The 22,142-nt window shown below is 43.0% G+C and overlaps 1 protein-coding gene across 1 annotated transcript; it reads right to left on the bottom strand.

Annotated features, from left to right (window-relative positions):
- Positions 1-1,408: 1,408 nt before the first annotated feature.
- SLC20A1 (solute carrier family 20 member 1) lies at positions 1,409-17,487 on the bottom strand. The gene is made up of 11 exons (XM_012742818.3): positions 17,262-17,487; positions 16,261-16,872; positions 15,960-16,100; positions 15,680-15,765; positions 10,669-10,765; positions 7,949-8,068; positions 6,259-6,528; positions 5,596-6,154; positions 4,591-4,776; positions 3,725-3,809; positions 1,409-2,365 (listed from the first exon to the last, which is right to left on the bottom strand). Exons 2-11 carry the CDS (start codon positions 16,601-16,603, stop codon positions 2,207-2,209), a joined length of 2,046 nt encoding a protein of 681 aa, XP_012598272.1. The 5' UTR covers positions 16,604-16,872; positions 17,262-17,487; the 3' UTR covers positions 1,409-2,206.
- Positions 17,488-22,142: the final 4,655 nt, after the last annotated feature.

Genomic DNA, 22,142 nt, shown 5'->3' on the forward strand with positions numbered 1-22,142 from the left:
TTTTCTCAGCTGTCCTCAGCCAAGAGAAAATGTTGGGGAGGATACTATTCTCCACTTAATCACAAGGCTCTACAAGGGTCTGGGCTTGTATGAGGTCACACAGCAAGAGGGTAACCCAGTACCAGAACTCAGAAGACTACCACCTCCTTCCCTCAAAAAGTTAAAGCTAGTTTCAGCCAGCCCCAAAGGCTACAACTAATGTCCATCTCAGCTCACTTATAGCACTGGGCAAGAACAGTTCTCCAGGCCTGTTTCATCATCTATAAAATCAGAATAAGGTCTACCACAAAAAGTTGTATTAAATATATATATATAAAGCTTAGTACAGGGTCTGACATGAAATGGCAAACATCTATGAAGAACTCTTCAATGAGATCACTGACAACGGGCTCCAATGGCATGTACCCAATGGCATCGAACCTCTCAGGCACAAGCCAGACTAGGCACTGACTTATCCTGTTCATCTCAATGCTGGTTTCAGTAAAAACACTCAAAAAACTCATCCCACTCTCTCAGGATAGTAACCTTCAACCTAGTTCGTCAAGAAATGCTCTTTTCATTAAAAAGGGCAAAAGAGATAATGAGTTAGTACAGAACCACCCAACACTGAGAATTTTTAAATGAAGCTCAGCTATACACACACATCACTCATTTTTGCTTTCCTTGTGCAGCTGACCCTTGAACATGGATTTGAATTGTGCAAGTCCATAATGAAGATTTTCTTCCACCTCTGCCACCCTCAAGACCAACCCTTCCTCTTCTTCCTTTGGCTACTCAATGTGAAGACAATGATGGAGGCCTTTATGATGATTCGCTTCCACTTAATGGATAGTAAATATAGTTTCCTTTATGATTTTCTTAACATTTTGTTTTCTCTACCTTAGTTTATTGTAAGAATATAGCATATGATACACATACAAAATATGTGTTGATGATTTATGGGATTGGTAAGGCTTCTGGCCAACAGTAGCTACTAGTTAAGTTTTGGGGAGTTATTCATGACTTTTCAATCGCATGTGGGGGGAGTCAGCATGCCTAATGCCTGTGTTCTTCAAGGGTCAACTGTAATATCAAAGCTGGAAACAATGTTTGTAAAAGTTATAGTAAAATAGAACAGTTCATTCAAACAGGAAAACTTTGGCTGTTAAAAACCACGAGTAGGTCTATGTATACTAACACGAAAATGTCTAGGCTATGCTATTAAAAAAGATAATGCCAAATTGCTACAATAGTCCCTATAGAGTAAAGTCTTGCACATTCTGGGGTCACAATAAACAAGGAGGGGTGGGCAAATTTAAGTTAGATAGTAGCTTTTACTTAAATTACTCATATTCTCCTAAGAATGACACAAAGCTAACTGATCAGGGGCCCAAATGATTTAAATATGAACAAAAACCATGAGAACAAATTTTCTAAAAACTGTAGGCTTTTTTATTCAGTTAAGAGGTAGACAGATGAACATGGAAGGCTGTCCATTTAACTTGCCCAAAGTTCAAATTCCACTTCATTCATCCATCCCACACTGCCAGAAATCTTAAAGAGTGAACCAAGGTTGCCAAAGGCCTTTTCTTACTTCTTTGCAGTATCTGTCAATGAATTACTTGCAAAGAAGTTACTACTAACTTAAATTTTCACTGTGTTCAAAGAACCTCATCCCTTTAAGAAGTTCCCACATATGCCAACAGAACCTGCCACTACAGACAGGAGAACAGAGTACCAATGACTCTATTATATAAGAGACTACAAGGGAAGCTTTAGTTACATTTTTTGTTGTTAAATCCCTGTGCATGTTAGGGCAGAAGCTGGTGAAACCAACAAAGCAAAGCACACTCTGTCAAATGGCTCTGCATGGTTGTTTAAAAAAAAAAAAAAAAAATCACAAGTTATCTTCAGAGACAACATTAAAACATAATGGAACTGAAGCCTGATACAAAAAGTAGAGAAATATGTACAGGAATTCACAGCCCAGAAGGAAAGGGGACCTTAGTAGGAACCAGTGGAAATGCTGGCTCTTTTACATAGCTAATTTTGAGACAAGTCATACTTAGCACAAAAGCAATTATAGCACAAGTAATACTTCCCTCCCCTAGCTCCCAAACTTTAAAGACTCTTGTCAGTCTTCAGTAACACTGTAGTCATTCTTCAAGGGAGCAGGAATGTGTAAGGTGGTCCCAAACATTGAAGCGAATTTTAATCTCAAACAGCTTCACACTCCGATGACATATATGAAGATTGCCATGATGGCAGCACTGATAACACCAGAAATGGGGACTGTGACAAACCAGGCCATAAAAATGTTGCGGAAGAGTCGCCAGTCAACAGCCTTCTTGGATCGGAGCCAGCCAACAGATACAACAGAGCCCACCTAGAAGAGAAACAGACCAAGGCAACTGGTTACTAAAGTGCCAAAGATATTTTGGCAAATAGACACCAGGGATGGTTTACGCAAGGAATCCCAGACAATTGGACAAGACCAATTCCATGAAGGCTGGTTTATGACAGGTTAAAATTACTCGTGGGAAGATGAAGGTAATATAAAAAGCCAATGATGAAATGTGTGCTACCTGTGGTAAAATACGATATAAGAAGAACACTTCCTTCTCCCTTTCTGAGCTACTAGAATGTAATGAATATGTACTGCTTTTAGTAATAAATTAAGCTTTAGGTTTTCCAAAGATCACTTATAGGGGGGTCTGATATTAAACCCAGTAAGACGATTGCTGGGAGATATCCCGGTAGAAAAAGGATGACTTGGTAATCTCCATGACAGGCAAGTTTAAATTCTCTTAAGGAAGTGAGTTTCTTCCTTATCCTGTAATTATCAAACGGTCACTCAGCACCTTAAGATTCAATAAATTTCTCAGTACTTCAATCCTGAGAGGCCCTGCTTTCTATAAATATACAGCCCTTCCAACAGTCCAATAAGCCTCACAGACTTGTTAAAACCAGGCCTTCAAGGCCGGGCGCGGTGGCTCACGCCTGTAATCCTAGCACTTTGGGAGGCCTAGGCGGGTGGATTGCTCAAGGTCAGGAGTTCGAAACCAGCCTGAGCGAGACCCCGTCTCTACCAAAAATAGAAATTAATTGACCAACTAAAAAAATATATATATACAAAAAATTAGCCAGGCATGGTGGCGCATACCTGTAGTCCCAGCTACTCGGGAGGCTGAGGCAGTAGGATCGCTGAACCCAGGAGATTGAGGTTGCTGTGAGCCAGGCTGACGCCACGGCACTCACTCTAGCCTGGGCAACAAGTGAGACTATGTCTCAAAAAAGAAAACAACAAAAAAAAAACCAGGCCTTCAGCCACCACAAATGGTAGCAAAAACCGACCTGGCCAGAATCAAACAGCTGGCCAGTTTATTGGTGCACATACACCCAAACTAAAAAGAACATAACAGTGCTAAATAGAAATACCTGAGATCAAAAAATTTATAAAGCTACTACAATGAGGGAGGATTAAGTACAAAGAAGTTCATAGCCAGAAATTGTAGCTAGCTCTATATAAAAGAACTTTTCCATTATTTGGGGAGAATATATACTTAACTGCTTAAATAGAAGAAATTGTAAAACATAAGCCTTGATTCTTGTCACTTGTCTTAAACTTGTAAATGCAAGACTCCAATTGTATGAAACTTCTAAATCAAGTTATCAAAGTAAAATTAAAAATCCTACATATTATTAGAACCACTTGAAAGACACATGACATTTATATTACACTTACTTTACAGTGTGTTGTACTGATGGGCAGGCCAATATTTGATGCAATTACCACAGTGAGGGCAGACGCCAGTTCAATACTGAAGCCACTATAGACGTAAAAAGATTACAGTCAAGAATTTATTTTTTTTTGATAAGCTAACACTACCTCAAGTAAATACAATTCAGCTTTATTCTACTCAGTGACAAAACCTCCACTGACATCTTTCTTTGCTGTAACTCCTGAAATCTACTTTAAATCAGGCCATGGGATGCCCTTTTTCCTTATTCTAAGGTTTAAAGTTCTGCATTCTTCTGGAATTCTATTATTAAATAAAGTCTGCACTTTTGTTTTGAAGAATTTAGTGAATAAAACATATGACTAAAGTAAATCTAAAAAGTTCATATCGGCCAGGCGCGGTGGCTCACGCCTGTAATCCTAGCTCTCTGGGAGGCCGAGGCGGGCGGATTGCTCAAGGTCAGGAGTTCAAAACCAGCCTGAGCAAGAGCGAGACCCCGTCTCTACTATAAATAGAAAGAAATTAATTGGCCAACTGATATGTATATAAAAAAAAAAATTAGCCGGGCATGGTGGCACATGCCTGTAGTCCCAGCTACTCGGGAGGCTGAGGCAGAAGGATCGCTCGAGCCCAGGAGTTTGAGGTTGCTGTGAGCGAGGCTGACCCCACAGCACTCACTCTAGCCTGGACAACAAAGCGAGACTCTGTCTCAAAAAAAAAAAAAAAAAAAAAAAAAGTTCATACCAACGTCAGAAACTTATACAAATTTGGTTACTTTAACTGAAGAGATTTGTGTGCTAGCATTCTACAGTATTACATCTCTAAAGAAAATAAGCACCCCCCCTCCCTAAGGCCTGCTTTACCTACTTACCTAGAGGGTGTGATTGGTGTCAGATCCTTCCCCATGGTCTGGATAACTCTCCTTCCCCAAACCCACAGGCCAATACAGATACCAACACCGCCATAGAGTAAAAGCCATATGGGTGTCGCTACTTTTGAAGAAACATCTCCCGTAGAGTAAACCAAGTACAAAGCAACCAGAGGACCGATGGCATTGCTGGAAGAAAAAAGAGGATGAAAGTGATTTTTCTGGCAGAACTAGATCTTGGCAAGATCCAAGTTGCTGAATGACTTACCAAGTTGTCCAAAGCACAGCTTTCAAGCTCATTTAGCAAACAAGCCTTTCTTTCAAAGGAAATAAATGGGACCCCAAGATACGTTAACAGAAAAAAATGAATACAGCTTTGATGGAGGGAGTGCCACACGTGGTGCCTCTTTCCTCCTACAGGGAGCTTAAACCAACTTCCAGGTTCCAATAAACAGTTTACAAACCACTGAACTAAGACTAATGATCTACAGAGTCATTCTAGAGCAGTGATTTTACATTTTTCATCTTTTATCAAATTTACTATCCAAGAACTGGATGACAGGCAAAAGGCTTCTCTGTGAAAGACCTCTGAGTTTATATTTATTATATACAGAAATAAAGTTAAACACACTTTTTGTAATTCTTCTAAAGCTGTGGTCCCTAATCCCCATGCTGCAGCCAGGTACCAGGCTGTGGCCTGTTAGGCAACAGACCACGCATTACTGCCTGAGTTCCACAACACCTTCCCCTCAGCCATAACACCCCACCTCCCAGCCCACTGAAAAATTGTCTTCCATGAAACTGGTCCCTGGTGCCAAAAAGGTTGGGGACCGCTGCTCTAAAGAATAAAATTTTACCGTCTCACTAAGTCAATAACCACTATTACCTCACTCACCCTATCTAGATTATTCACTGTCCCATGGTGGTATGAATACCAATACAACAAGCACAGGCTTATAAAAAGAACTAGATGGTTTAAAAATAGAGTCAGCAATTCAGTTGACTGACCTGACGTCATTGCCACCATGGGCAAATGACCCAAAGCAGGCTGTAAGGATCTGCAGGAACTGGAAGAGGAGAGAGACTTCAGGCTTATCCTGGTCACACCATTCTTCTAGAGAGCCACTACTTCCTTTTCTGTCACCCAGACCCATCTCTGTCTTGACACTCATGTCCATCTCAGATGCCGAGTGAAGGTCAGATACAGCATTGCAGTAACTGGTGTAACTGTCCATTCGAATTCGCTTCTTGGAGTCTGCATTAGGCCATGTCAGCTTCTCCATTTCTTCAACCTTCTGTTCACCTTCTTTGGCACGGAATGAATCCAGAGGCATGCCACATATTGCCATGGTATAGGAAGTATAGCTATTATTACGCCTCAAAGGTTTGTCACCAGAGTCTCCCATGCAGTCTCCCACCTTGGCAAGATGTAATTTATGGAGCAGCTCTTTGTACAAGCCAGAATCTTTATGCACAGTGTGATACTGATAGTGGCCACTTGAGTTTATCTGGTTGCTGACGGCTTGATTGAACTGCACAAGGTTCCCATTAGGCAACTCCACTGCACCTAACCAAGACAAAAATGGTAACATTCAATACAAAACACATCAAGTCCAAAACAGTAAGCTTTCTCACCACTACAGATAAAATGAAATTAGAATTCCAACTCACCATTCATGGTGCTGTCTATGCTGGTTTCTTCTTTCAGGTCCATGCTGGGAAGCCTCTCTCCTTCTGGAGCTTCCTCCAAGTCTCCAAGTTTAAACGAGACTGTTCTCTCCTCCACCACTGCCCGGAGAGGCACAGTGGCTGACCCTACCTCAGAATCAGGATTCCCATTTTCACTATCACCAATAGACAACTTTGTTTCTTCATGGTCTTCTTTCAAGCTATTCTTTTTTTCCATTAAAGGGCTTTCAGAAGGACTAGACTTTATTTCTCCTAGAAAAAAAGGGTTTTTGGTTTGGTTTTGACCATACTACCTTAAAGCCTATCTTTTTTTCTCCCACCCTAAAAAATCCATTCAAAGTAAGAATGTATATAAACTTAAGTTAAAATTTGGGATATTTTTCCTGCCTGCTTTATTATTTGACAAGTCATTTTTCACTTGGGAACAAACCAGCAATGCAGAACACCCCATTATCAGGGGTCCCAAACTTTCTATAAATAGGGCCAAACAGTAAATATTTTAGGTTTCCCAGGCTTATGCTGCAGGTTCTTGTTTTTATTTTTACAGCCCTTTACAAAAAGTAAGAACCCTTCTTGGCTCTCTGCTGACCCATTCTGTAGTAGAAGGTAACTCAAGCATGGGACTGACAGACTATAAATCTGGACTGCACCTAATTTATGTTCTTTTTTAAAAAAACAATCTTCCAAATTTCAGTATAAGAGTTCAAGCAAAGTAACACAGCTAATTTAACTTCCACCTCTACAAAACAGAGATATGCCTAAAGGCTCTAAATCCCATGAACAGACCAGAATATCTTCTACCTATGATATCAGTGTTCAGTATGCTGACCTACCCATTCAGGCACCTCAAACTACACACTAGCATTAAAGGAAGATTTGTCTAATCTCCCAGACTGAGAGGAAATGAGGTCAGACAGTCCTGAAAACCTCATTTCCACCATGCACTCAGCACAGCCAGACTAGCGGAGAAGCTCTAACAGGGCTCCTCAGTTCAGCTGCAGTGACGCAGCATTCTTCCTTAAATGCCACTGCAGTCTGTGCATCCCTCAGCTTCTAAAGGAACTCTGACTTGCTAATCTAGCATTTGTGTAGATAAAAACTGACCAAAATTTACTTGGTATTTAATTATACTACAACAATGTGCTGTAATGGCCTAAACAATTTCTTCACATGACACTTCAAAATACCTACTTCTAGAATTTGTGCTATAACTCTAGCACAAATACAATGTGTAACTGTAATATGCAATGTGTACATGTATTCTAGCACATACACACATATGCACATTAGACTCTGCTTTGCTTCTCGGAATCCGAAATACACACAAATAGTTGGGGGCAAAGGTTGGAAAATATTGTGTATGTATTTCTGATTTTTCATACTTCCCAATTAACATACACAACAATTCCTCTATCATACCACTGGCAACTGACCAACGCACGTTAAAAAATGAATTAAATGCCCAGCTTGTTCTACAGCATAGGTCAAATATTCTTTATGACTGTGTCTTAGGTCATTTTAAATCCGTTTAGGAACAGTCTGAACAAACCTGTACCCTCACATTTCCAATTAAAATCTCTTACTTTGCCAATCTATTCAAATAGTGGGATTTTACAGGTGGCCAAACAAAAACAAGCACATTAGTAAACTTTGGCTACAAGTTATTACTTACGTTCAATTTTTCTCTTCATCCTGGGACATACAAAGAACCAGACGATAAGCGCACAGAAAACTGCACATCCCACCGAGATGAGGATGGTACCCCACAGAGGAAGTTTGTCAAAGCCCAGCACTAGGAGATAAAATGGTGCATCTTGAAAACCCCAGGGCAACAGCCCCTGCAATACTGTGTAAACCCTCCTCAGGGACTGAAAGTTTCCCCAAGCCAGCCCATCACCCTTGACAGGCACTGCCAGCTTTGTTTCCACAGGGTTTACTGTGCTAGTGGCTACATAAATTTGGGAGAAAGATTCAGTGATCACCTTAAACCCACACCAGCCTGGCCCATTTAAATACCTGCTAGACTCAAGTGTCCTAAGTTTTTTCATATACTAGCTTTTTTTCCTTTCTTCACTTTAAAGGATAGTAAGAATCACTATACTCTGAGGACCTACAACTATGAAAAAAACAGAAGCATTCCACTCCCCAGCTCCTGATCATAACTGCCTTATATACTATAGGTACAAATTTTAAAGTTAAAAAAAGCAAAGTGCCTCAGTAGTCACATTTGTCATGTTGATAGAATTCTATGGAAAAGGGGTAACATCCATTGTACTAGCCTTTAGTAAAATCCTTTAACAAGATCATCTCTTTGAAAGCATTATCAAACTAAGATACAGAAAACAAAAATATTATCTGTCAAAAGATAATAGTTTTAAAAAGTTTTGTCTTTCACAAAAGGAAAACTTTAGTGGTAATTGCATTAACAAGCCTTAAGAGACTTGCCCACTAACACTTTGCATATGGCTTAAGGATCAGTAATATCACTCATTATCTACTTGTCACTTACATACCAATAGGATCCAAACTATCAGCCTAAAGACAGAAGAAAAGCACTGTACAACCCTATTTGAGTCTAAAACATGTTATAATGATCTGTAGTTGATCCAAAAATAGCTTAGTTATTTCTGCTTGTTTTGCTTTATTTGCTTTTTATGTTTTAGAGATGCTTCTCAACTTACAATGGGGTTACGTACCCACAAGCCCATTATAAAGTCAATAGATCATTAAGTCAGACCATTGCGAGTAGGGGAACCATCTATAATTATAAAATGGAAATTGTATTGCACTCCAAAATGACGTCTTTAAAAATCAGATATGAGGCCGGGCGCGGTGGCTCACGCCTGTAATCCTAGCACTCTGGGAGGCTGAGGTGGGCGGATTGCTCAAGGTCAGGAGTTCGAAACCAGCCTGAGCAAGAGCGAGACCCCGTCTCTACTATAAATAGAAACAAATTAATTGGCTAACTAATATATATAGAAAAAATTAGCCGGGCATGGTGGTGCATGCCTGTTGTCCCAGCTACTCGGGAGGCTGAGGCAGGAGGATTGCTTGAGCCCAGGAGTTAGTTTGAGGTTGCTGTGAGGTAGGCTGACGCCACGTCACTCACTCTAGCTGGGCAACAAAGCGAGACTCTATCTCAAAAAAAAAAAAAAAAAAAAAAAAAAATCAGATATAAATTGATGTCCCTTCAAAACTAAAATCCTATGGTGACTGTCTTTTCATATTAATTTGTTTTCCATTTTGATAATGTAGTCACACAAAAATATACATGAAACTTATCTCTATCAAAATTTCTCTGCATTGTAAGTCAAAAGGGGAAATAAGGTTTTTCTTGTAAATGAGCCATAAAGGACAGAACAAAAATATTGCAGTTCCCGTTTTCAAGATGATTGAAATTTCTCTAATTTTACTTAACTATGAGCTTTCCTGCTACACATAAACCATGATTGCTTAGAGCCTCATGGGAGACATTTTAACTTAGCATTAAGAATTCAATGTACAACAGAATGAAAATTTGACATACAAACTTCTCTTCACCTGCACCACATGGTAAGAGTTCCATATCCCCTAAGTAAGAACAATATTCTCATAAAGTTGTCTGTTTCTTTCCTGATGATGTATGGCCTGGAGTTCCTCCAGTGGGTCAAAAGAATAAAAGCCACTGACTATGTAATCACAGACCATCAAGCTAAATGAGCCTAAATACCAAAACTGTTATGTCCTGCCTGACAAGTTACAAGTTATCAATCTTCTATACTTGCTAAATTGAACATGTAGCACCATAATTTAATCCATGGTTTGCCTTACTCCCAAACGTGCAAGTGATCAACATTTCAATATTTATATTCACACAAATCATTTTTCCTCTTAGCTCCATCAATTCTTCTTCCAAGTGCACTTATAGCAGGTGTTAAACATCCCAACTCTTCTCATTCAACAGCAGATTCAGGTTTGTAAATTTAGTACTTAGAAATAAAAGGAGCTCCATTTGGGAGAGAAAAATGAGAATATCCAGCAAACCAGTCCTCAATGACTGATTATTGAAGACCAGATGTAACTAATGACTCATTAGTCGAGGTCAGTTATCAATTCCAGCATTTTTTGGCATAGATAGGAGAAAGGGAGGGAGAAGATCATATTATCGATGGATCCTGTGAAGACTAAAGAGGAAAGGTCTATAGTGATTTAGAATCTGAGCAGGTCTCTTTGGTTGAAAAACTATCTAGGTTAACTCAGCATACACTAGCCTGCAGCCTTCTGAAATGGGCGCAGGCCAGTCACCTTCTAGGAGATTTCAGCCCTGTAAAGCAAAAAGGGTAAATTGGGCATTTAATGCAAGTCTTGGAAACAACTTTAAATTCACATTTAAATATTTTAGTGTGTACTTACACGGTGCTCCAGTATACATGATGGAAAAGAGGTTTATTCCAACTGTGCAGGCATAGAAAACTGGCAAAGCTCGCAAACCATTAGGAACTGGATCTGCCTGTAAAACATCATTAGAAGAAATATCTTAAAAGCTGTTAATCATTTCCAAGGAACCTTGTAACAGGGCCAGTTTGAAAATTAGTGCCAATAACTGTTCCTCCAGGGTAGTTTCCAAGTCCAACTGGGTTTTTCCTGCATTTGCTCCTGGAAATGCACGAAGTCTCCCTATGACGGTTCATTCCATCTTCTACCTGAAGGTCATTTATCTTTTGCTACTTCTAACAAGGCTACCCATACCATAACTGATAACATCCTGAATAATCAATCACCTTCCATGCCCACATTCCGAAGTACCTGAAGCCCACATGTAAACCTGAACACATGCCTGAGGATATGCTCTACTACACATTTGTAAGAGATGTCAAGAAACAGGCTGTGAGAGAAATTCCTGTCCCTCTTCCCCTTCCTTGCTTAAAAAAAAAAAAAAAGGAAGGAAGCTGTGAGATGTTAGATCACTGTTTACCTGACTTCATACTTTCAAAGATTAAAAAGAAAACATGCAGAATATACCTTCAACAACCATCTTATAAACATCTGATAAGTATCTCATAATTACTGCTTTACCAAAGTGCAAAGATACAAATCAATCATGTAAAAGGTCATCCACTCACTCAACAGACTAAGCCAAGCGACACTGAAATATACGAGGGAATGAGACAAGTTCCTATTCTCACAGGACTGACACTCGAATTCTAATATGAAATAATGTAAAGTACTGACAAATACTGTGAAGAAAAATAGAGAGGTAAGAAGATAGTGATGGAAGGAGAGGCACATTTTAATGCAGAGGGGATGTCAAGAGTGTGTATTACACGAATATAGTAAGCCAACAAACCATGTGCATTAACTAGGGGAAAACAAGGAGCAAGCCCTCTGGCAATCTTAGGGCTGAATGTTCCAGACACAGGCATCAGCACATACAGAGGCCCCGAGGCAAAAATTTGAAATGTTTAAGAAACCTTAAGGGGCTGAGTTGTGGCTGAAAATGAGAAGATGCCACTATAACAAATGTGTATTAATTCTACACGAAAACATCCAAGTCAAACACTTAAAAGAAGGGTAGCATAGATGTGAATAAATATTTGGGAAGGCTAAAGTTTAAAGACCTTGGCCTACAAGTTTAATGCTATCTTGATCACAATTCCAACAGAAAATTTTGCAGAGGGAGACGGAGGGAAAGACCCAACTGATTCCAAAGCTTCTGACAAGAACAATCAATACATTGGGGAGAGGGAGGCAGTGGCTTAAGATCATGAAATAAGAGAAAGTTCACAGACCCCAGCCATGGAGGAAAAGTGCCATTCCAAATCAACAGAGATGGGCCCTCACTGAAAACCACTCTGTTTTTATTCTCTCACCCCCTGTTTATAAAAAACACTTAACAGGAGGTAAAATAGCCAAAACAAAAACAATCCCCTACAGAACCTAGGAAGGGTTAAACATCCCTGAATAACTCAATAGTGGTCATCCCAGAGGGCAGTCAACAAGGTTATGAACCTGAATGAAGTGTATGTTTTTCTTTTAAGGACTATCCATAGTCTTAAGAAAATTCTCCAAAAACTCAATACCTCCAAAAATTCAAAAACCCTTTAGGGTTCTATAGACATTATATGGGGACTTCTCTTAACAGATTTTCAAAGAATAGTTTGTAATGTCCTATCTATTTAATACAATCAAACTGTACTTGACTGGTCAGAGGTAAGAAGTAGCAGCCTATGTATTTATCCTCCAGTATGGCCCAATTAAGTATTCCATGAGGGAAATCTGAATATTCTCTGCATAAAGTAGTTCAGATGTGGTAGTATATGAACGACACTGCTACTAATAATAGTTTATTATGAACTACAGGCTCATGATTTTTCTTTTTTAAAAAGTCAAAGTTCCTAAGAGTCTAGGAAAAAGATAAAACAAGAAGTTTCTCCCTTGTACTCCCTTCTCCAGCCTCCTTTTTTCTTATCCCTCCCAGGAGGGAACCAGAACTAACGATTTTCATTAGTGTTTTTTTTTTTTTTATCGCTGTTTGATCCACCTCACACGCTTAAAACTTTACCTGGAAATAACGTGAATACCTCATCATCTAGTTATGTGGGATGGGAAGGGAGTCTTCAGATCCTCCTCATCTTCACCAGAATAGTTTATATTTACATTTGGATGTTCCTGTAAGTTTTTGTCTAAAGAAAAGGAAGATATCCTAGATATATTCAACGTGATTCCTAACAAATGGGAGAATACTAGCACCCCATTTTTTTTTATTAGAATTTAAAGATAGTCAACAGTAGTATTGAGGACCCCTTCTTCTGTGTAAGGATATCACCCTTAACAGAAGCATGGTACCTCCATTCTGCCTCTTCCCACTAGATTATACACACTGTTCGGACAAACATTCAAAAAATAGAAAATTTTTAAAAAGCAATTTTCCTGAAATTTTAAAAATGCTACTTTAATCTTAATTTTCAAGATTGAATTTTAGGAGTTGGAATGGTGAAATATTCCTACTTTAGCAGGCTGAATTCTCAAAGTTTACCAATGTGAGGATATTTTCTTGAAATTTAAAACCTAATAGTAACCAGAAATATTCATACTCATCAACTAAAATCTCCCCATCTGTTACTAAAAGATTGGCATGCAAGAGTGAGTGTGTGTGTGTGTGTGTGTGTGTGTGTCTGGGAGTACACACCCATACATAACACAGTGAAGAAGGTCCTCAGACAATATTATTTTAAACATTTCTAATCATTCTCAATCATTTGATTATACCCATCCCCACTCTCATGTAAGAAAGACATAGTTCAGTGCCAGGTGCAGAAGCTCAAGCCTATAATCCTAACACTCTGGGTGGCTAAGGTAGGAGCATCACTTGAGATCAGGAGTTTGAGGCCAGCAAGAGCAAAATTCTGTCTCTACAAAGAGGAGAAAAAATTAGCTAGATACAATGGCATACGCCTGTAGCCCCAGCTACTTGGAAGGCTGAGGCGGGAGGATTGTGTAAGTGCAGAAGTTTGAGGTTGCAGTGAGCTATGATGACACTACTGCACTCTAGCCCAGAGATAGAGCAAGACCTACTCTCAAAAAAAAAAAAAAAAAAAAAAAAACCCGCATACTTCGGAAATAAGTTAATGTATCTAACTGAAGCTCTCAGTAAAAATATCTGGCATGTATTCCTTAAATGAGAGGTTGGGGGCACCTGAAAATCCCTCTACACCTCAGAGCACCACCATTCCTTCTGTAGGAAAAAAGACAAGTTTGTTTTGAGGTGAGACAAAGCCTCTCCAGAATCAGAACGATCTACTTCCCAATAATTGACAAAGGGCCAGTGTAAACCTTTATAAAGCAGGAATTCTTTTTTTTTTTTTTTTTTTTTTGAGACAGAGTCTCGCTTTGTTGTCCAGGCTAGAATGAGTGCCGTGGCGTCAGCCTAGCTCACAGCAACCTCAAACTCCTGGGCTTGAGTGATCCTTCTGCCTCAGCCTCCCGAGTAGCTGGGACTACAGGCATGCGCCACCATGCCCGGCTAATTTTTTTTTTTTATATATATATATCAGTTGGCCAATTAATTTCTTTCTATTTATAGTAGAGACGGGGTCTCGCTCTTGCTCAGGCTGGTTTTGAACTCCTGACCTTGAGCAATCCGCCCGCCTCGGCCTCCCAAGAGCTAGGATTACAGGCGTGAGCCACAGCGCCCGGCCAAAGCAGGAATTCTTAACAGGTGCATTATTAATGCTTCTGATTCTCCAGTATGTAGAACACTAAAAAAACCTGATCTATGACTACCAGTGAGCCTCAAAATAAAGGATCCTATTATACATTACACCTGTGGGGAGTGGGAAGGTAGGTGCTCATTATACCTGCTTGCTGCATCAAACAGTACCAAACTCAGAGTCTGTACGTATCAACGAATTGTTTGCTCTCAGTCAAGTAACACCAAGGTATAGATGTTTCAAATTTTGAAGGTGTTAAACTGCTATATTCTGCTAGACACCAACTATGGTTAATAGATTAGTGAAACGCTTTACCAACCAGTCATAGAATTTCTATAGAGAAGAGACAAATCCCTCCCTAGAGAAACTTAAAACTAGACCAAACAAGCAAGTCTAAATACATTCTTACCCCTTGGGATTAAGCTATCTCCCTTCACTCAGATTTCTACAGTTTAGGGGCATTTTTAAGAACAATGGACAGTTAAGAGCCATTCACTTAGAAAAACGACAACTTTGTTCCTGAGAAAAATGCATTTATTCTTACTGTAACTCAGTCCAATGCCAACATAATCCCTTGTTGTGTACATTTATTCTGGAGCCAGCATGACCTTCTTTAGAAAAAGAAATGCTATCTGGTCCCTCAAAAGGGATTTTCCAACAGACAGGAAATGGCCTCCTGAAATTTTTTTGCGGGGAGGGGGGGAGCAGGCAAAAACTACATTTAGTGGTTCTTTTACTTATTCTGAGAAACTGGAGAAGAGTCACTATGAGAGGGATTATCCTCACCTAGCAGCTTATAAATTGGTTATGGTTATCAGTACTACAAAAGACCCATTTCACTGGCAGCTTAGTAAAAGCCACAGGAAACACTGATTTGTTGAACCCCAAGCGTACACTTCAAATTGGCCTGAATATAATGGCAGTTTAGAGAAAGTAATAATCTGCATACACCTGCACAAAGACACCTTAAATAAATTTCCTTATTTTTTCACTTCCAGTCTCTTCTGTTTCTTGACACACAGCAGTATTGAATTTTTTAATATCTGTTGGGTATTAAAAACTTGTGCCTCTTGGAGAACTCCATACCATAGGACAGGTGTACACAACTAAGAACTTTCCAAGGCCACATACTACACACCAATCATACGCAAGAATGCCATCAGGTTTGAATGTAACCAATGAAAGATCATACATAATGGGGGGAGAAGGGTTACCTTACGGAGGATGAATGCACGAACAAGGAAGAATAATATTCCAGACATAATTCCAGAAAGCAGTGGAGACACGAACCAAGACATCACTGGAATAAAACACATTGAGAAAAAAAATGTTAAATAAGGAAAATCAGAAACCAAAAAACACTTTAAATGTTAATGTTCTATTTTTAAAACTCTCAAGTCTTCCCCCCACTTTATACCATAAACTCCCATACACAATGCCATGGTAACATATGACAAAAATAAAAATGAAGAAGCCATTCAGAATCAAACATACCAATTTTTATCAGTTCAGACCACTTGACACCCTTCTGTCCCTGCGCCACGAGGGAGAAACCAATGGTTGCGCCAACAATACAATGGGTCCCAGAAATGGGGAGCTTCAAAAACGAAGCCACTAGTTGCCACACAGCAGAACCTGAAACGGCCAAGTTTTACTAAGTAAATGAACAAATTCCATTATGTAAGCAACGCATTTTGAAGGCAATAATCTTAAAGGTTCAGCACAAAAATGGAACCACCCATGATATGAATTTGCTCACCCACCACTAAGGGGACAATACATAAAATGAACTCACCAAACATAGCACTGACTGAGCCAGCCACCAGCCGCCCCTGGGTCGAGTTGTACATCTCCACGTCAATCAAGCCCTTCCGGATGGTTTCGCTCACTTTGGCCCCCAGTAAGACTGAGCCCACGGTTTCAAAGACGCTAGCTAGGATACACGCTTGCTTCAGGGTCACTACACCTGAGCCTACAGCTGTACCAAAAGAATTTGCTACATCATTGGCTCCCACGGAGAACGCCAAGACAAATGCAATAATAAAGCCTAGGATGACCAACCATAGGTGCACGGACTGACCAGAAGCGGCAGTAGCAGCTACAGTACTGACGATCAGCGTTGCCACGGTAGATGCCATTCTCTATAGTGGTTTTTTTTTAATTAACAAGAGAATTACCGAGCGGTTTTCAAGATGTGTAAACAGAATATGAGGTATCAAAAATGCTATAATAAATAATATATATTATATAAAATTAAATACTGTAAACTACGGCAGAGAAACTGAGCAGGGAGTTACTGCTATACGCTGCGTATGGGCGTCTGTTGTCTGGGGGCTCTTTGGCTCTGGAGGGCTAAAAGCACGGAGCGGAATCCCATGGCGGAGAAGAGAAAGGACGAGAGTTCATCCTGGGGGAGGGGGAGAAAATGACAATAGCGGCGGCCCTCAGCTCGCCGCCCCAGCCCCGGGCCCCGCAGGGCGCGCGACGCGGCGAGGCACGTGGCGCCCGGGCCCCCGCCGCCCGCGGAGCTCCCAGCCGGACCCCCGGGCCGTCAGCCCGCGCGCGCTAGCTGCGCGCAAACCGGAAAAGGGCCGTTCCCGCGCGCGCCGCCCGGGGACCGCCAAAAAAGGCCCGCGGGCGGGGTGGGGGAGGGAAGCGGACGGAAGCGAAGCCTGAAGCCCGCCGCGCCGCCCGCACCCGCCCGCACCCGCCCGGCCGGCCGCCTCCCGCACCGCGGCGTCCGCGCCCGGAACCCGGGAGAAGAGCAAGCCTCTCCAGGGCGGCGTCGCCACTCACCAGAGGAAAGGGCGGAGCGGGAGACGAGGAGACCGAGGCGGCGGCGGCGGCGAGCTGGAGCTCCGGACGCACGCACCTGCGGACGGCGAGCAGACGGCACGGAGCAGCGGAACAGGCGACGGCTCTGCGGTGCTCTCGACCCACCCGGGAAAGCAGCCGCAGGAGCCTCAGCAACCGAGGAGAGGAAACACGCAGCGCGCGCCGGCAGCCATCACTCTGGCGGAACACGCCGCCGGCCCATACTTATAGGCGGCGCCGCGACCCGCGTGACCCGCCGCGCCTCTCGCGGGCCCTGGAGCCCCGCCCCCGGCATGACGCATCCGTAGGCCCTGCGCACCCAGCCGGGTGAGCCCAACGGAGGCGCTCATTGGTCCGGTCCACACCGCGGGCCACGCCCCCAGGCAGGAGCCGGTCCACGTGGGGCCAGACAGCCCCCTCCCTTCGGCCTCTTGCGGGCCTCCCTGCGCCGTCCGGCTACGCCGGCTGGCGACCGCGGGGTGCCCTCGCCTTGTCCCGGAGGTCGCCATGCTTGCGGGGTTACAGAGGCTGCGACTAAGGTCATTCCTGGTTCCTCCCTCGCAGGCCCTGTTTTGCAGCGCTGGCCGCCCCTCACGCCGCACTTTCGGCGCACTCGGGACCTGCTGCACCCGGTGGCCACACCCTTCCCGTCTGCCGGGTGACGCTGCGGGAAAGCCTGCGGCCTGAGGCTCCGGATCCAGTTCTGGCACGTTATCCCACCTGTGACTTGCTCTTGGCCGGGCACTGTCCCTCGCCTGGGGTAGGGGGAGGACGCTCACGTGGTGGCTTCATGCACTCGGGTGAAAACAGAAGGACTTAAAAGTCACAAGAACCAGCCCGTCTTTCCAATTATAGCACAGAGCTACGGGATGGCTGTGGGTCATTAATTTCCCTGTGGCGGTGGTGCGGCTGTGGCCGGGTGAAGGACACTGCTTCAGATTCAAATTCTGACTCTTTGCTGCAGTGTGTCACCTTGAGCAAGTTCCACATCTCTCAGACTGCGTTCTCAGGGACGTGAAATGTTAGCAGTCGGTACCTGCCCTGTGGTGGGAATTACATAATTACACAGGGAATTAACGCCTGTGCACGTGACTAGAACTCAGTAGATGTTCAGGAAATGCTGATTTCCGTTTTGTCCTTTCCGTGAATATGCCTGTTTAAGGATGTAGAAAAAGGTGTAAGGGGATGTTCTCTTTGCATCCTGGAAGCTTTCTTATCCTTTTGAGGTGGAGATTGATTTCTGGTCCCCTATGTTGTGTATCATATAGTTTTGACATTAAGGTTCGTTCGGCACGTTTGGGGGCATTTCATTTTACAATTTAAGATCAAGACTAACCGGTCACTCCATGGGAGATTAAGTCTTGGTCTCTTGTCAGGGTTGTAATGAGATTAAAAAATTCCAGCCAGAAATCCCCACCAGGCTTAGAATGATCTGAAGCCCTCCCCGAACTTGCCATCTCTGACTGGGCACTGAATAGCAGAAACAAAGACATTGTAAATTGTTGCTGTCTGAGTCATCTATAGAGGCTTAAACTCAACCTGAGTGTCCTCTGACCTACCTAAAACATGTGATGGAGTTATATGAGTAATTAAGAAAGCTATAGGCCCCAAGGTCGTGTCTGAAAAAGAAAGTTCATGCCCAGGAGTACTAACCCTGGAGTCTAATCCTGGCACCTTAGAATGAACTGCTCCCTCCACCTCCCTTTGCCTCAAGGTTATGAAAACGTTGAGTAAAAAGACTGATCTGGTAAAAGTCCTTCATATTCTGCCATTTAAAGGAGTAATTTTCAGGCCGGGCGCTGTGGCTCACGCCTGTAATCCTAGCTCTTGGGAGGCCGAGGCGGGCGGATTGCTCAAGGTCAGGAGTTCAAAACCAGCCTGAGCAAGAGCGAGACCCCGTCTCTACTATAAATAGAAAGAAATCAATTGGCCAACTGATATATATATAAAATTAGCCGGGCATGGTGGCACATGCCTGTAGTCCCAGCTACCAGGGAGGCTGAGGCAGGAGGATTGCTCGAGCCCAGGAGTTTGAGGTTGCTGTGAGCTAGGCTGACGCCACGGCACTCACTCTAGCCTGGGCAACAAAGCGAGACTCTGTCTCAAAAAAAAAAAAAAGGAGTAATTTTCAAAGCAGGTTTTTGTAAGGAAATTGCCTAGAACTTTGCCGTGTGTGTGTGTGTGTGTGTGTGTGTGTGTGTGTGTGTGTGTGTGTGGTGTGTGTGTGTCTTTCGGTCCATCCAAGGGGCATGCTTTTGATGGTCTGTGGTAGTAGCTCTTAAAGTTGGCAAACACTTGCTGGACCACCACTGTGCCGTAGCCATGGTGACTATCCTTCTAGGTGAGAGAAATACCTTCCAGGCCCCAGGGGAGAGTTTGCCCTGTGAGTGCTAGGGTGGAGATTCAGAGGAAATTCCCTTGTGTTACAAATGAATCCTGTCACTGGCTGCTGGCTCTGGAATGGTCTTATCTTTCCTCTTTGGGAAGGAATCTTTACCATTCCAACACGCTGACTGCCTCTGCCTGAGGGTGGGAGAGGCCTTCACTGGCTTACCTCCCAAGAGGGAATCTTTGGGGAATGACCCTTAGAGACCTAGACCAGCCTGGGTTGGAATACTTTCATCCTCCCATAGGAAAGAAGAGGTGGGGCTCTATCTACCTGTTGAGAGCTTTGAAAACAGAAAGGAGGTATAAGGTCCACCAGTTAAGGAACAAATGTCATTGGTTCTGGCCTTCTCTGTGGACACACTGGGGAAGAAGTCCTGCAGATAATCTAATCTCTGTTAGAATCCAGGCATTGGTACAAACACTGTCTAGTATTTTAGGGAGGCCTTTGGTCTAGTGGTTAAACATGCAGATTGTAAGACTACCTGCTCTGCTACTCACTAGTCATGTGGCAGTGAGCAAATAAATTCTCTGCCTCGGTTTCCTTATCTGTAAAGAGGAGAAATTGTTAGACGTGGTGGCTCACACCTGTAATCCTAGCACTTTCAGAGGCCAAGGTGGTGGGATCACTTGAGCTGTTCGAGACCAGCTTGACCAAGGGTGAGACCCAGTCTCCACTAAAAACAGAAAAATTAGTGGGGCATCATGGTGTACACATGTATGCCAGCTACTGGGAGGCTGAGGCAAGAGGATCAATCACTTGAGCCCAGGAGTTTGAGATTGCTGTGAGCTACAATGATGCCACTGCACTCTATCCCAGGGTGACTAAGTGAGACTCTGTCTCAAAAATAAATAAATAAAATGAAAATTAAAAAAAGAAATAAAGGGAAGAGAGAATGAATGTTCCTACTTCACAGGGCTGTTGTGAGGACTAAATGAATCAATGTATGTAAAATTCTTCCAGAGGGCTCTTACTGTCTTTAATCAGCAACAAGCTGAAGGCCTACTGTGCATAGCTCATGTTTAAATAAAGTGTGTGTCTGGTAACAAGACCCACCCCCTTCTCCCTGCCATCTGGGCCAAGCTCTTTCACATTTTTCCACTGCTGATAGAATGAAAAACCACGAAGAACAGGCTGCACAGAGGCGAAAGACCAGGGTTGCAACATGTGGCACATGGATGGGCTCTCTGGCCCAGCCCAGACCTTGACTGCCCATAGGATCTTTGGTGAATCCCACCACTGAGCCTGTGAGCCCGAAGGTCCCTTCCCACCCTCACCTTTAGGACAGAATGAGACAATTTGCTGCATGCCACAGAACCCCAAGCTAGGCACTGTGGGTTTGGAGTTTCCTTGGGGTGATTTCCACTTCCGACTAACTCAGTGGGTGGACTTGAGCTATTGAGAGGTAAGAAAGCTGACGCCACGCCCAGCCCCTCCAGCCCTGAGGAAGTCCAGACAGAAGGAGGAGACAATACCACTTTTGCACTTTCTAACCTCAGGGACACAGTCAAGGAAATGCATCTGAGGTCACTGTTCACAGTGCATGAAGTCAGTATCCTGGAAATAGTCTGCTTGGAGGAGGGGGACTCAGTGGGCTTGGACACATTGTGAAGCCAGATCAGGAACAAAGGCAGCTTCAGAGGCCACCCATGAGGACTTGAATGGGAGCAGGGGAGAGAACATCCAGGTAAGAGAAGGTAGGCACCTTCCAGTGAAGAAGAACCACCTACAGGCCAGGCGCGGTGGCTCACGCCTGTAATCCTAGCACTCTGGGAGGCTGAGGCGGGCAGATTGCTTGAGGTCAGGAGTTCGAAACCAGCCTGTGCAAGAGTGAGACCCCGTCTCTACTATAAATAGAAAGAAATTAATTGGCTAACTAATATAAATAGAAAAAATTAGCTGGGCATGGTGGTGCATACCTGTAGTCCCAGCTACTCGGGAGGCTGAGGCAGGAAGATCGCTTGAGCCCAAGAGTTTGAGGTTACTGTGAGCTAGGCTGACGCCAGGGCACTCACTCTAGCCAGGGCAACAAAGCCAGACTCTGTCTCAAAAAAAAAAGAACCCTACATACCAGTCCCCATCCCATGCCCAGATGCATGAGGTTGCAGATGCATAACATCTGCAGTGCAGTTGAATGCTTGCTCTGTCCCAGGCTGGTTCAGGTGCTCTGCATGTGGGATCCCATGTGACACTCTTCATAAAGCTCTGATGAAGCACTTTCACCTTATTTTACAGATGAAGAAAGGGAGGCACAGAGAAGGAGGCAAGAGGTAAAGCAGTGAAGAATCTAACAAATTTAAAAATTGTGAGTGCTTTTTCCCAGGGTGCCAGTAAGTGCAGAGTTAAGTGTGATAGACCTAGGTGTTAACTCTTATTTGCACTTAAGTTAACACATTTACAACCTCCTCCTTCCTCATTTTGATTAACTCTGTTGCTTTTACAGCCTATGTTTTAAGTCTCTTCAAACTCTGTTGCAG

This window comes from Microcebus murinus, chromosome 3 (assembly GCF_040939455.1).
Source record: "Microcebus murinus isolate Inina chromosome 3, M.murinus_Inina_mat1.0, whole genome shotgun sequence".
Classification (NCBI taxonomy): Eukaryota; Metazoa; Chordata; class Mammalia; order Primates; family Cheirogaleidae; genus Microcebus; species Microcebus murinus.